The 13,928-nt window shown below is 28.1% G+C and overlaps 1 protein-coding gene across 2 annotated transcripts in view; it reads left to right on the forward strand.

Moving 5' to 3' along the window:
• Window positions 1–4,211, forward strand: part of LOC105116598 (uncharacterized) — a 14,642-nt gene extending 10,431 nt beyond the window's left edge. Inside the window, exons 2-3 of one of the 2 annotated variants that reach the window (XM_011014019.1) lie at window positions 1,246–1,724; window positions 3,970–4,211. In XM_011014019.1, coding sequence (XP_011012321.1) covers window positions 1,248–1,724; window positions 3,970–4,074 — 582 coding nt within the window. In that variant the 5' untranslated portion in view covers window positions 1,246–1,247 and the 3' untranslated portion in view covers window positions 4,075–4,211. The remainder of the gene's footprint in view (window positions 1–1,245; window positions 1,725–3,969) is intronic. The other variant, XM_011014020.1, reaches the window with a different exon arrangement.
• The last annotated feature ends 9,717 nt before the right edge of the window (window positions 4,212–13,928 follow it).

Raw genomic sequence — 13,928 nt, forward strand, 5'->3', positions numbered from 1 at the left:
CAAACCAACACGGCTGTGTTCTTTAACGTCTAAAGCAGGTTTATATAAATTAAAAGAAAATGCAAGACCTGTTCCTTTCCTAATCAGGGAACCACAACCTCAAATCTCCATCTCCAGTGAGATTGATTGGTAATAGGTAACAAAACGACAAGCGTCTTTTTGTGATATATTTTCATGATATTGAATAATCATGATATATTTATCGTTTGGATGAATAAATATAAGTTCAATAAGAAGTCTAAGTACAATGGCCTCTGGGCTAGTTGAACAAAACAACATGTATTATAAAAATAACTATAATTTTTTATATGACCATTGAATCATACACAAATTTCACCAAGAAATACTATAGGCATTGTTTTATAATGAGACTAAAACATGCTGGGTTGCATGGTTTGATCAGATTTGCTGATTATAATAGTCAATGGCCTCTGGGCTAGAAGTAGTGTTAGAAGTTGCTGCTAAATTTCCTAGGGAATGCAATTTCTTTAATATATACGTACAGATAGCAATATGCAACACATTTTTTTTTTTGGATTCAAGAAAATCTCACCTTTTAAAAAACATATTTTTTGAGTTCATGGAAGCGAATAAAATCTTTGCTATTCTAAATACTTACAAAAAATGTATATTCTAACTCAAATTCAAGACCTGCTATAAGAATTTACTATCATGTACACCTCTTAAAGACACAATATGCAACATGTTCGGCTGATTTATTTGCCTTCTAGGCCAATAACATGCAATAATTTATTATTTTTATAAAATAACCATTTCATAAAATTAAATTTATTTCATATAAACTAGATCTAATTAAGATATCAAAATAAACTTTGTGTGGGAGTAAGAAAGTGCTCAGGCTTGTTTGCTAGCTGGGATACCATATCAGAAATTAAATTATAGTCCGTATAATTATATACCAAAATTGAGACTTGACTTTTATAAAAGCCAAAATAAGTTGACTTGACGCAAACAAACTACGAGACGGAATCATGGGTTATAATTATGAGGTATATTCATTCAATTTATATCAACCACCAAGTCATAGGCATAATGATTCCTCGGCAGGTTGATACAAATACATCCATTATATGGTAGATTTAGCCAAACTTGATTAGGACTAGGTCAAAGAAATTTAAGATTATAGAGCTACTTCCTTATCAAATCCCTTTGGAGTGTTGAAGTTTTAGATCTAAGCTACGTACCTCTTCCATTATCCTCTTAAATTTTCCTCCTTTTAAATAGATATGGAGGAGATTCGCCGCGCTGCTGTAGCTTATTATGAGAATCTGTCGGAGGAGAAGAAGCGAAATGCCAGATTTTCTTTCAATGAAATGGACAAAAACGGAGACGGGCAAATTAACCTACATGAATACGTGGACTATCTCAAGAAACATAACAACACGGTTCTTATTCTTCCAAGCTTGTTTACAGCGCTGGACAAGGACGGCAATGGAAGCTTGGATTTTGAGGAAACAATCGTCTTGTACTACATCATGCAGAGTGGAAGAAATTTAATTTGCCAGTCTTGTAATACTTTCTTGGCAGACGTATACTTCAGCTGCTTTCAATGTTTCTGTCTTGATGAGTCACCTAGCACCTATGATCTTTGTTGTGATTGTTATGGTGGAAAAAGGTTCACTCACCACGATGATGCCATCTTCTGGGATAACTATACTTTACTAAGTCAAAGCAGGAGCTTGGCACTTGAAGCTCCCGTACAGGTAATTAATCTTTGAAAATGATATCAACTTCGATCCCTGTTATACGATGGCATGCTAGAAAGAAATACTTCAGATTGCTTAAAATTTCCAATTTTTGAAACGAATTGACACCTCTAATTATGTTTCTTTAATTGTGGATTTGGTTTGAATTGGGTTTTTCTAGCAGATTGCTTCTTCATTATTAGGAATTCATAAATGTTCTTTGATTACATTGAAAATTTTGAGAGAAATAATAGGATTAATCAACTAGTTTTCAAGTATATGTTTAAATTCCAAAAATTATAGCTCTTTAACTTTTTTGACTTTTTTATTTTTTTTTAAACTGTTAGTGACCATTTATATCATTACAGCATAATGATACTTACATTTTTTTTATCGGAATAATTTAATTTTTTTCAACTGTTCTTCATTAGGCATTACCATTGTGTAAAAATTAAGTCTCGAGCTGGATAAAGTACTTTTTTTGTAAATGTATTTGTTATGCGATTAATGGGGCGATTTGCTCTTATATATATATATATATATTGTGTCATTCTACATTTATTATTATTATTATTATGAATTCTGCTTTTCAAGAACTATATTTGTTAAGGTTTATGTATTTTTATTAGTTAAGAGTCCACTTGTCTATCATTTATGTATATAAAAATGAATTAATGATGTATTAGTTAAGAGTCCACTTGTCTGTCATTTATGTATATAAAAATGAATTAATGATGTATTAGATAAGAGTCCACTTGTCTATCATTTATATAAAATAATCTTAAAATTATATTGTTCCACTTATGTTTCCATAAGGTTTTTTGTGTTTAATTTTCTTAAATTATATAACACATGTCAAAAATATGTGCATTGCCTTATAAGATCAATAATTAAAAAAATAAAACTATATTTATAAAAATTGAAAAAAAAAATAAGAACATTTGACTTAAAAAACCAAAACAAATAAAAATTATCATCAAATTAAAAAAAATTGCATTTTGTTAAGAATATTATGCATGAAAAACATTTTAAAAGAAAACTTAGCATTTTGTTAAGAATATTATGCATGAAAAAAATTTAAAAAGATATAATATATAAATAAAGAAAACTAACTCATCAATGTTATTTTTAAGAAAATAATAACTCATATTTGTCCTTATTTTCATGTAAAACCTAATTATCTCAAACACACAACTAACCAAAACAATGCTAAATTTTTCATTCATAATTTTATTGATAATGATATGTTTTGTTCCTGGAGTCCTTTTGTTTTACTAGATTTTTCACTTATAGAAAATTATTTTACGGATTATATACTGTTCCACTATCATTATCAATATTTGTCCTTATTTCTTGGTGTTCAATTATCATTTATTTCTTGGTGTTCAATTATCATAAATCATATAAACACGTGTCAAAAATATGTGCATTGACCGATAATAGCATTACTTGAAAAAAAACTACATATAACATTAAAAAATTAAAAAAAAATAAGAATATTTGAATTAAGAAACCCAAACCAATAAAAGTTTATTATCAAAGTAAAAAACTTATCATTTTGTTAAAAATATTATACATGAAAAAGAGGAATTAAAAAACATATAATTTAATACACACACATATAAAGAACACTAACAAATACATATTATTTTTAAGAAGATACTAACTCATATTTGTTATTATTTTCCTGTAAAGCCAGTCTTAAACAAATAATTAACGATAAAATGTTAAATTTCTATTCCATAATCTTATTAATAAAATATTGTTTATTAGATATTGATATTTATTGGTATTTTCTAAACTAATATTAAATATATATTTGATAAAGGAGAATATTTGTACTAAATCTTTAATCAATAAAATGAAAAAAAAAAACTAAGAAAATGTGCATCGATGTTTTGAACTGATTAATAGAAATTCTTGCTTGTATATGCTTGATATATAGTATAATATACTTAGTACAAACAAACCAACAGTACAGGTAATGGCCTATTGATCAAACAAGTGATCCAAATAGCTCGTTTCTATAAATTTATTTGTCAAATTTGATAACATCTTTCTAATTATATTTCCATAATTACAAAAAAATCACAAATTTTTCCATAACTGCAGCTTTTGAAGTTAATGTCCTGTTGTCCTAATCGTTGTGTGGGTTTTATTATATAGCATAGTGATTGTAAGAATACATCAGAATCAAAATTTGTTTTATATATAGGCATTGTTCCAGATATCTAATCACATGGTTCTTTATCTTTAATTTCAGAAGCGAAGAAATGTGCTTGAAAAAATTGGAATGATAGTGCAAGTTACAGGCATGGTTGTTGGTGGTGCTTGTCTTGTATCATCCTCTGGCTGCAGCATTATGTGAAAGAACGAATGATGCATGTTATCATCGCCGTCTTTCAATTTTATTAGAATGTTGTAAAGGGTGGAACTTGAACTGCTTGCCTATGGAAGACTATTATTGATGAAGTAATGAAGAACTTCATATTAGATCGAGCTTTTCACGGGCTGCGATCTTCAGCTAGTTAAAAACACTGAGACGTATGTTCAAGCCATGATCCAAACAATGTATGCTTGTATTTGAGAATTTTTCATGGTGCTGGTCAAGACCCAAATAATTTTAGAGTCAAAGCAAGGGAAAGAAAAAAGAGTAATTCGTTTAGGCCCAGCTCAAATGATTGGAGGCGGTCTGTTCAAGCCATGGTCCAAACAAGATGTTTTATTTTTTGAAATATCACGCACCATCAACTACTGAACTATAAGACTTGAGGAATATTTCAATAAGAATCTTCATATTTTTATGACGAGCAAGGGCTCGAACTTACACTGTAGGTTTATTGTTACCCTATAACAATAGAGTCTCTTTAATAGTTCTAGGAAACATAGAAGACTTTATTATGGCCTCACAATGAATATTGAAATTACACAGAAATAGCAAAATATTAATTTTACAATGCAATTTCATGATTGTTGTTGCGGGTGTGTCATAATGTCATCAATTATGATAAGATTTTTATCGTGCTTCTTAATAAAGAATGTGTATTGGGAAGGGAAATGAGTTTGGATTTAATTATAAAATTATAATTAATATTCAGAGTCGTCATTTGATATTATGATCACTAGAAATTTATGGTTTGCGAGAATCTAAACAAGAACTGGTTATGCAAGGAAAAAAATATATTACCTCTAGTGTACATTACCTAAAATAAGTTACATTATTGTTTGATTATTTTTATAAGTTGGGTTTTTATTTGTTAGTTTCATCTAAGGTTTAAAGTAGATCTCACTTCACGAGAGAGTCTTTTACTTTAATAGGTTAAATCTCATTCATTATAAAGTTCACATTTTGGCATTGCATTTTTTACATCTTGTATTTTTAATACCTGAGAGTATATTCTATTACGTAGTTTTACACCCAACAAATATTAAAGTCTATATGTAGACCTTAAAAAAAAATTAAAAAGGGTTTTTAAAATTTTAGCCAAATTCTAATGAATAATCATAAAGTAGTTATGATATTTATTTTCAGATTTTTAAAAATATGAGAAAGATGTATTTTTTTATTTTTTGTTTAAATGAAAATATGCTTGAAAACTTTTTAGGATTTAGCCGTAAGCATGAAAACAATTATTTATTTATTTTAAATGAGAAATTAATTTCAAAGTTTTGAGAATTTTTTTTGAATATTTTTTAGAAACTTTTTGGAGGAAATTGAGTATTTTAATATTGAATTTGTATCTTACAGTGTAAATATCCAATATGATATCATGCAAACATTGATAAAAAAACACATAAGAAAATCATAATTTTTTTAAAAATAAATATAATATATATGATCTTATATAATATTAAATAAATGAGTTGGGCCGATCACAACCCAACAAATCCTTTTTTTATGGTTGGACCAGAACCGGCCCAAACATGTTATGTTGGACTGGGTTAGGTTGATCTCGGCCTAACAAATCCTTTTTCTTTTTATAGTTAGATCAAATTCGGCTCAACCATCTAGGTTGGGCCAAATGAGGTCCGGCCCATCAAAGGAGTGAATTATATGCAAAACATGTATAGTAGTTCACATTCTACATACAACTCTGCTATTACAAATGACAAAGAGGAATGGAAGGTAACCTTATGGAAGGGAATGAGCTACTGTCACTGGCCTAACATGAAGTGGGTGGAGGTGTTGGTGAAAGAAATGGTGGCCTGAGTCGATTGTGGTGGCTGCAACTAGAAGAGAAATAAAAGGAAAAAACTTGTGAAGGGGAAAGCGAGGAGAGAAAGAAGAAGAGAGAGTTGTGATGGCTACTCTATCACTTATAAGGGTCTGGGTTGGTGGAGATGATGATGTTCAAACTAGTGGTAGATGTGGTAGTGGTTAAAGGTTATAGAGGAGAGAGAAAAAAGAAAAAGAACTTGTTGTTAAAATATTACAAAGAAAAAGCTAATTTTTGGCTGACTTTGCACTATATTTTCTTCATGCTCAGGCCATAGAATCCACCCTTATTTATAGGGCTGGAATAGCGAAATCTTATCTACACTAAGAAAAACTTTCGACCCTTGATTCATTTAGGAAGGATGCTAACTATTAGTTCAAAGTATAAATCATATGTTATATTAAATGTACCTTCAAAGTAGCTTTTTCTAAGTGTTCATTTTAGAAAAAATAAAAGAAAAAGATGAATAGTAACCAAAACAACGTTGTTTTGATAACTTTCATTTTAGCCCTTAGATGTTTGCTTTGTCTCATCTACACCCCTTAATAAAATTAATTTAATTCATTTAAAGTATAATTAAATCCTTACACCTAATTAAATCCTTCTATTGGATTCAAATCAATTCTTAAACCTAACTAAACCATTAATTTGACATATAATTAAATCAAATTGACCTATCAAAAATTTATTTATATCCTTGAGCTTAAAAAATATATAAATTTATCCAATAATAATTTAATTTGACTTTAAATTTGTATTATTTATCTAGTTTTTTTATATAATAAGGTACAATTTAACTTTAAATTTGTTTAAAATTGCCATTTCACCTTCTTATATTTTTTAAATCATTCACAGTCTGTTTTTCCAACTTGTCAGTATTATTGCTTTTAAAAAAAATTAAAGAATAAAAAAAATTATTATTATTATTATAAATTAATATTATTATTATTACTATTATTATTATAATTACTATTATAAAGGTGATAACTTGCCAAAAACTCCATCGGGGCTAGTTTCAGTTTGTCATGTTCCTTGGAAAAATGCAGCTCGGCTTTTCATGACTTTGTTTCGAGTGGTTCAAGATACCAAAGTTTCCACATCCAAATTCACTTCAATTCCTTAATATTTCTTCATTGTGGGGTCACTTATCAGGACTATAAATCAATGTAGAACAGGAGACCTTAAGAAATGTTTTTCATTGACTTTGTAATATAAGTCTGCAAAAAAAAGAAAGAAAAAAATCAAACGATAATTTTTATATTTTAATATATTTCTAAAAAAATACTTTATAAAATAACTGTTATTTCACTCTTTTTAATTCATGGTTCCCGTGAAATCAAAGAAAAGATCTTTGATTACTTGAAATGTCAAGTTTATATCAATGTCGAACTCGGATTTGGCTACAATAGCATTGTTTTCTTCATTGTGGGGCCAGGCCAAAACTATAAATCACTACCGAAAAAAGGAAAACTTAAAATATGCTTTTCATTAACTTTGAAATACAATTCTGCGAAGAAAAGAAAGACAAAAAAGCAAAGAATATTTCTGGGCTGCAAGGAGGTCGTGAGATGGGGTATTTCCTTGAGCAAAGAAAAGAAATTTTGAGTTTTTCAGGAGGCGTTGCATGGGTAAAGAATTTAAAATCTATATAATAGATTTTAAGTTGGAATTAGGATATATATTTTTTTGTAAAATCTTAAAATAATTGAGGTTTTATTTATTTATATGTATCTATAAAGTGTACTTTCTAGAAAATAAATGTAAAAAAAGAAAAGAAATACTGAGGCAATGTTGTGGGTCTCTTTTGAAGAAATTAATGGCTGAGGACGTCGGTCAATGGATTTATTAGAGGAGGCTGTAGAGTCAACATCGTGCTACTGTTATTTTTATTGTTCACAGTAATCGCATATTTATTCTAAGAGCATGTCTGATAGTTTAATATAAGTTGCTTTCGTTATTTTTAAACTGCCTTTTATTTGTAAATAAATTAAAATAATATTTATTTAATTTTTTAAAATTTATTTTTAATATTGATACACTAAAATAATCCAAAAAATCATATTGTTTTACTGTTCACAATAACGTTAATTTATGCTAAAAGCATGTTTGATAGTATAATATAAGTTGTTTTTTAAAGTATTTTTTATTTATAAATTAATCAAAATAATATATATTTATTTTAATATTAATATATCAAAACACTCTAAAACTACAAAAACAAAAATTAATTCAAAACTATAAAAAATTTACCAGAATATCAAACTAGGCCTAACATAGATATAATATCTTGCAGGTCAATTCAAAATCCTCAAGATTAGCTTGATATGGATTTTATTTTATCTTAAATTGTTTTTAATACTTACTTAATTAAATTTGGGTAGTCGGTCAAAAAATTAAAAAAACTAAAATGGTATTTTCTAATAGTTAATATGTGGAACATGAAAACTTAACAACCAATAACTCAAGTTTTGTAAGTATATTCTACTCTAACGATGTTAAAGAATATATATATATTCTTAAAATAATATATATATTTATACACACATGAGTCAATGTAATGGCCCATGAATTGATCGAATGATAATGTATCATAAGAAGATAACTTCTATTTATTTATGATCGTTTACGTTATGACACTCTATTTTTTCAGATTTATTAGGTGATTTCGACTTGATATCATCATTTGTCTTTGATTTTCGTGTAGTAATTCAAATCCAATTGCTCTATTGTCTTTTATACACATTGAAAGCCTAAAACATTTTTATTCGAGGAAGTGCAGCGGCGATTCTTTCTTTCTTTCTTTTTTAATTAATATGGATGTCCGGGTTAGTTTTCGCGCACCACGATTAATTATACGAGCCCTGAAGTTAACGACCATGTAAACCTCCAGTGGCCATGATATGAGCAACCAATGACTCGAACCTAAAATCACAGAGAGAACAAACCTCTTGATTCCAGATTTTTACCACTTGGCTACCACCTAGATGGTTAAATGCAACGGCAATTCTTAATATTATTTATAGTTATTATATATTTACTATTATTATTATTTTTATTTAACTATTATCAAAGTATGATAACTCTTGTTTTTTTCAAAATATTATTTAAAAATTCAGTTGAAATTCTAAGAGGAAAAAAATAGAATATTATCATCACAGTTTGTTTTATATATAGGATTTGTATCAGTGGCTTTGATGGGTACCATATATTTTATGTTCTACCTAATGATGTCATTTAAAAACTCATGTTCTACCTAATAATGTCTTTTACTTTGATACATTGGTTGGATACTTGAAACTAGTAATAAAATATTCTTTTTTAATTCATGCACATGCATAAATTTATTTTTATATAATAAAAAAGCTTTTAAATTCCAGTTTAGAAAAAGATGAGAACACACGGAAACATGAGATGCTATATATGTTCTCATTTCAAAACATGCAAGAATAATTGTCTCCCACACCTTCAATTAAAATAATAAAAAGTCATAAGAATCATGCTTATATTAAACTATGTTATAATAATAAATCAGTTTTTGAATTTCAAAATAGATATAGATAAGTTGTTTATAAAAATAAATCAATTTCAAGAAAGTACAGATATGAAAATAGCAAGTTGTTCATGAAAATAAATTAGTTTTCTAATGGATAGGTTATCCATGGAAATAAACTAGTGTTTAAATTTTAAAATGAATAAATTACTAGTTTTAATTTAAAAAAATAAGAGAGATAGGTCAGCTATAATAACTAGGCAATTTGGTATTTGTTGTCTTGTTTTTTTTTTTTTTTTATTTAAGAGTGTATTTGGCAAACACTCTTTATATTTATTTTGGATAGTTTTTATTTTAAAAAAATAGACTTTTGTCAAAAATGACCTTACAAAAATAATAATTAAAATATAGCAATATAAAAATATATTTTTACGTGTTACACATGGTCAAATATCTCAAAAAATAAAAGTTCATTTTGCTTTAAAAACTATACAAGGTGTTTTCTAGCTTTATATATATATTTTGCATGACATTTTGGATTTAATGACCAGTTTACTAAATCCACGAGAATTTATCAATATTAAAAAAAAATTAATTAATAAGAATTAATTGTTAATATTTTGATATAAATATTAGACCTACAAGTAGGTTAATATTTAAATATTATAAATTGACTAAAACATTCTCAAAATTATTTTAAATATTTACAAATTTTAATTGAGAGAACTTTCTCAATTACAATTAGTTACTTATTCTTGAAATTGGTGATAAGACTAGTATATCTAGATTTTCTAGTAACCCTAAACTAAACAATTAAGTGACGGCTCCTAAAACTCCTTATGCCATGTGCCCATATATGACACGAGTGAACCTTTATCTTAAGTCATAGATATGCTATCAATTAGAAGCCCATCAAAACTTCCAAACTATATTTAAAGTATACAATATAGTCTATCTCGAGTAGATTATGTCAGGGATGTTAATATTTTTCCTAGTTATAACCAGTTTTCTATCAAAGAAATTTCTGAAGAAACCTGTATATTCATGTTTTATAGCAACCCTAAACCAAATAACTAGATAATAACTTCCCAACCCCCAGACATCGCACTCCCATATGTATAGTTATTATTAACTTATTATTGTTAAGCTATTTGTTATTATCCATTATAATTATTATTACTATTATTGTTATTGTTATCGTTAATAATAACAATTTTTGTTTTTTAAAAGATGCTACTTTATCATAACTAGATCTAAGGCCTATTTAACTTTATGTTTCAAAAATATTTTAAAATTTTTTGGTTTTTATTTATTTTTAAATTATTTTAATATACTGATATTAAAAATAATTTTTTAAAAATAAAAATATTATTTTAATATATTTTTAAATAAAAAATATTAAAAAAATATATGACCACATTTCACAACAGTCTTGTAATACGTTCTTGGCAGACGTATACTTCAGTTACTCTCAATGTGTCTTCAATGATGATTCAGGTAGCACCTATGAAATTTGTTGTTCTTGTTATGGTGGTAAAAACTTCACACTCCACGGTGATGCCATCTTCTGCGGTTACTTTACTACGTCAAAGCAGGAGCGTGATACAAGAGGCCCCCATAAAGGTAATTAATTTTAGTAACTAAAACGGTATAATTCTTTCTTTACTATTTATACTATACATTTGCCTAAATTCACTGATACCTCATTATTTATGGAGCATTACTTCTTCTTCTTTTCATCATTTTGTTAATCAATTTTGTTTTTGCAATTTCAGCCAGAAATGTTATATTGTCATTTTATTTGTTGAGATTTTCTTTTCTTTACATGCTCTCTCAAATTCAAAGTGTCTGGAAAAATTATAATATTGAATTAAAGATCAATTTAATAAAATAAAATTTAAGGTTATAGTCTTAAAAAAATCAGAGCTTTTTTCATTTTCATTTGAAAAACTTTATTTTGGTCCTTGTGATTTAGGATTTTCAGTCACTGTTCTAAACTTCATTTTTTAACACTTTAATTCTTGAGTGTTGAGGCGATAGAGAAACTCAGTTAAAAAGAGGAATGATAATGAATGAGATGGATTGGACACATTCTAATACACAAAAATCCTATATTGATATCAGTGGGTTCATTTTACAATGATGAGTGCCATTGAGGTTTTGGAATGTTATTTTATTTGTTTTTTTATTTTAATGATTAGGATTTCTTTAAAAAAAACATATTTATTAAGGTTTTTAGGATGTTTTTTTAGTATTTTCAAGTGTATTGATAATGAATTTAATGTTTTGTTGTCCTAATTGTTGTGTGGCTTTTATTATATAGCATAGTAATAGTGATAATGAGTGTCGCACCCTCCTACGCACAACGTCAAATGATGATTTTTTTTTTTTTGTTTTGGTTGATAGGTTTTTCGAAGTCGTCACCTAGTATTATGGTTACTAGGAAACCTAACTAGTCTTTCAGAGATTCTAAGGTAAGGGATTGGTTGCGTATAGAGAAGGTATTAGCACCCTAGTACGCCCGACCTAAGATAAGCTGCTTGGTGTTTGGTTTGCTTTATAATTTATATGGTGTTCGTGTTTCCTAATTCTATCAGTTTTTTTAGGTTTGATTCAGATTAAATTTATTAAGATAGAAATCCAAGGAGATGCCATGTGTCTTAAAAACTTATTTTTCCCTTAGTATTTCAAGACTTTGCAACTCGTAAATCGCAAAGAGGAGGGACAAAAATTTAAAAATCTAGAGCACTTTAAAAGCCTATTTTTTTATCTTGGTGTTTTATACTTTCACGGCTCGTAAACCGCGGAGTAAAAAAAAATTGAAATGTCCTCGATTATAACCAAGGCTTCTTTCAAGGATGTGTAATGACTTATTATCCATAGAAAATTATTTTGGACATTTACCACTTAGGGTTTCTTTATCCAAATATTAACAGTGAATAATAACAAGCTATTCCCATTAAATATTTTGGATATTCATTCATTTAGGATTTCTTTATCCAAACATTAATAGTAAATAATAGATGAAATTCCCTACAAAATAAGATTTTTATATTTTTTTGAATATTGGCCAATACCCTTTGGAGTTTTACAAACATGTTGTAAAATCCAGAAATACAAGAAAATAATTTGTGTTTAAGAAATCCATGCAAAAATACATTTTCAAAACTTACTTGGTGCAGGGATGAAGATGGTGCTCGGGTTGGTGTTCGGAGATATCGCTAGAGGAAGAGAAAATGAGGATGGCCTGTTTAGAACATGGAGGGACGATGTTTTTGGCTGGTAAGGAGAGGGGCACGATGGCTGGTGAGGGGGGAGCAGGCAATTGGTTTGTGTTCTTTCTTTTTCTAAGGCGGGGAGAGCGATCGATTTGCTTGAAAAAAATGGGTTTATGGTTAGGGTTTTATTTATGTTGCTTTCTAAATGTGCAAAATTCTTCCCTCAAAACGTTCTCCTCCCCCGTGCATATGGCCAGAGGTTCACTTATATAGAAAATCTCTACATGTATTATTTAAAGAAATATTACAATAATTATTGTAAAGATTGTTTTCTATAACCACCACCAACAAATCCTATATATATGGTATTTTATTTTGCAGTGATTATTTTTCATAACTAGCATGAATCAAATCATATATCTATGATATTTCTTTTTTGCAGTAATTATCTTCCATAACCAGCACGAATCAAATCATATATATATATGGTATGATTATTTTTCATAACCAACATGAATCAAATCCTATATCTATGGTATTTTTATATTGCAATAATTATATATGATTCAAAAATTATCTCCTTGACATATTGCCTCCTTAATATTAGCTCTGATGTTCTATGTTATCGCCACATGTAAATCTTTTATTTTTTATTATTTTATTTTATTTTATTTTATTTTTAAAATTATAAAAACATGAGTAAAAAATTGGGTAGCAACAGATGCCCTCTCTTTACAATGCTTACGAAGCAAAACTTGTTAAGTGCTTCGCATAGTAAGTGTTGTAAAGATAAATTGTCTAATCTTGTTAAATCTCAATGCTTTTCCTAAACAATGGTCTCTCTATCAGGTGACCTGCCTATCTTAAGATTCTTAAAAAACTCCATGCTTTTCTAAAAAATAGTCCCAATATCAGGTGGCTGACCTCTCAAAAAATTCTTAGAAAACTCTATGATTTTCTAAGGAATAATCTCAATATCAAGTGACCTGCCCCATCTTAAGATTCTTAGAAAACTCCATGCTTTTCTAAGAAATGATCTCAATATTGGGTGACTAGCTAATCTTAAAATTCTTAGAAAACTCCACACTTTTCTAAGAAATGGTCTCAATATCGGGTGAGCGGCCCCTCTTAAGATTCTTAAAAAACTCCACGCTTTTCTAAAAAATGGTCTCAATATCAGGTGACCAGCTTATCTTAAGATTCTTAGAAAACTCCACGTTTTTCTAAGAAACAGTCTCAATATCGGGTGACCAGCCTCTCTTAAAATTCTTAGAAAACTCCACGTTTTTCTAAGAAA

This window comes from Populus euphratica, unplaced genomic scaffold (assembly GCF_000495115.2).
Source record: "Populus euphratica unplaced genomic scaffold, PopEup_1.0 scaffold996.1, whole genome shotgun sequence".
Classification (NCBI taxonomy): domain Eukaryota; kingdom Viridiplantae; phylum Streptophyta; class Magnoliopsida; order Malpighiales; family Salicaceae; genus Populus; species Populus euphratica.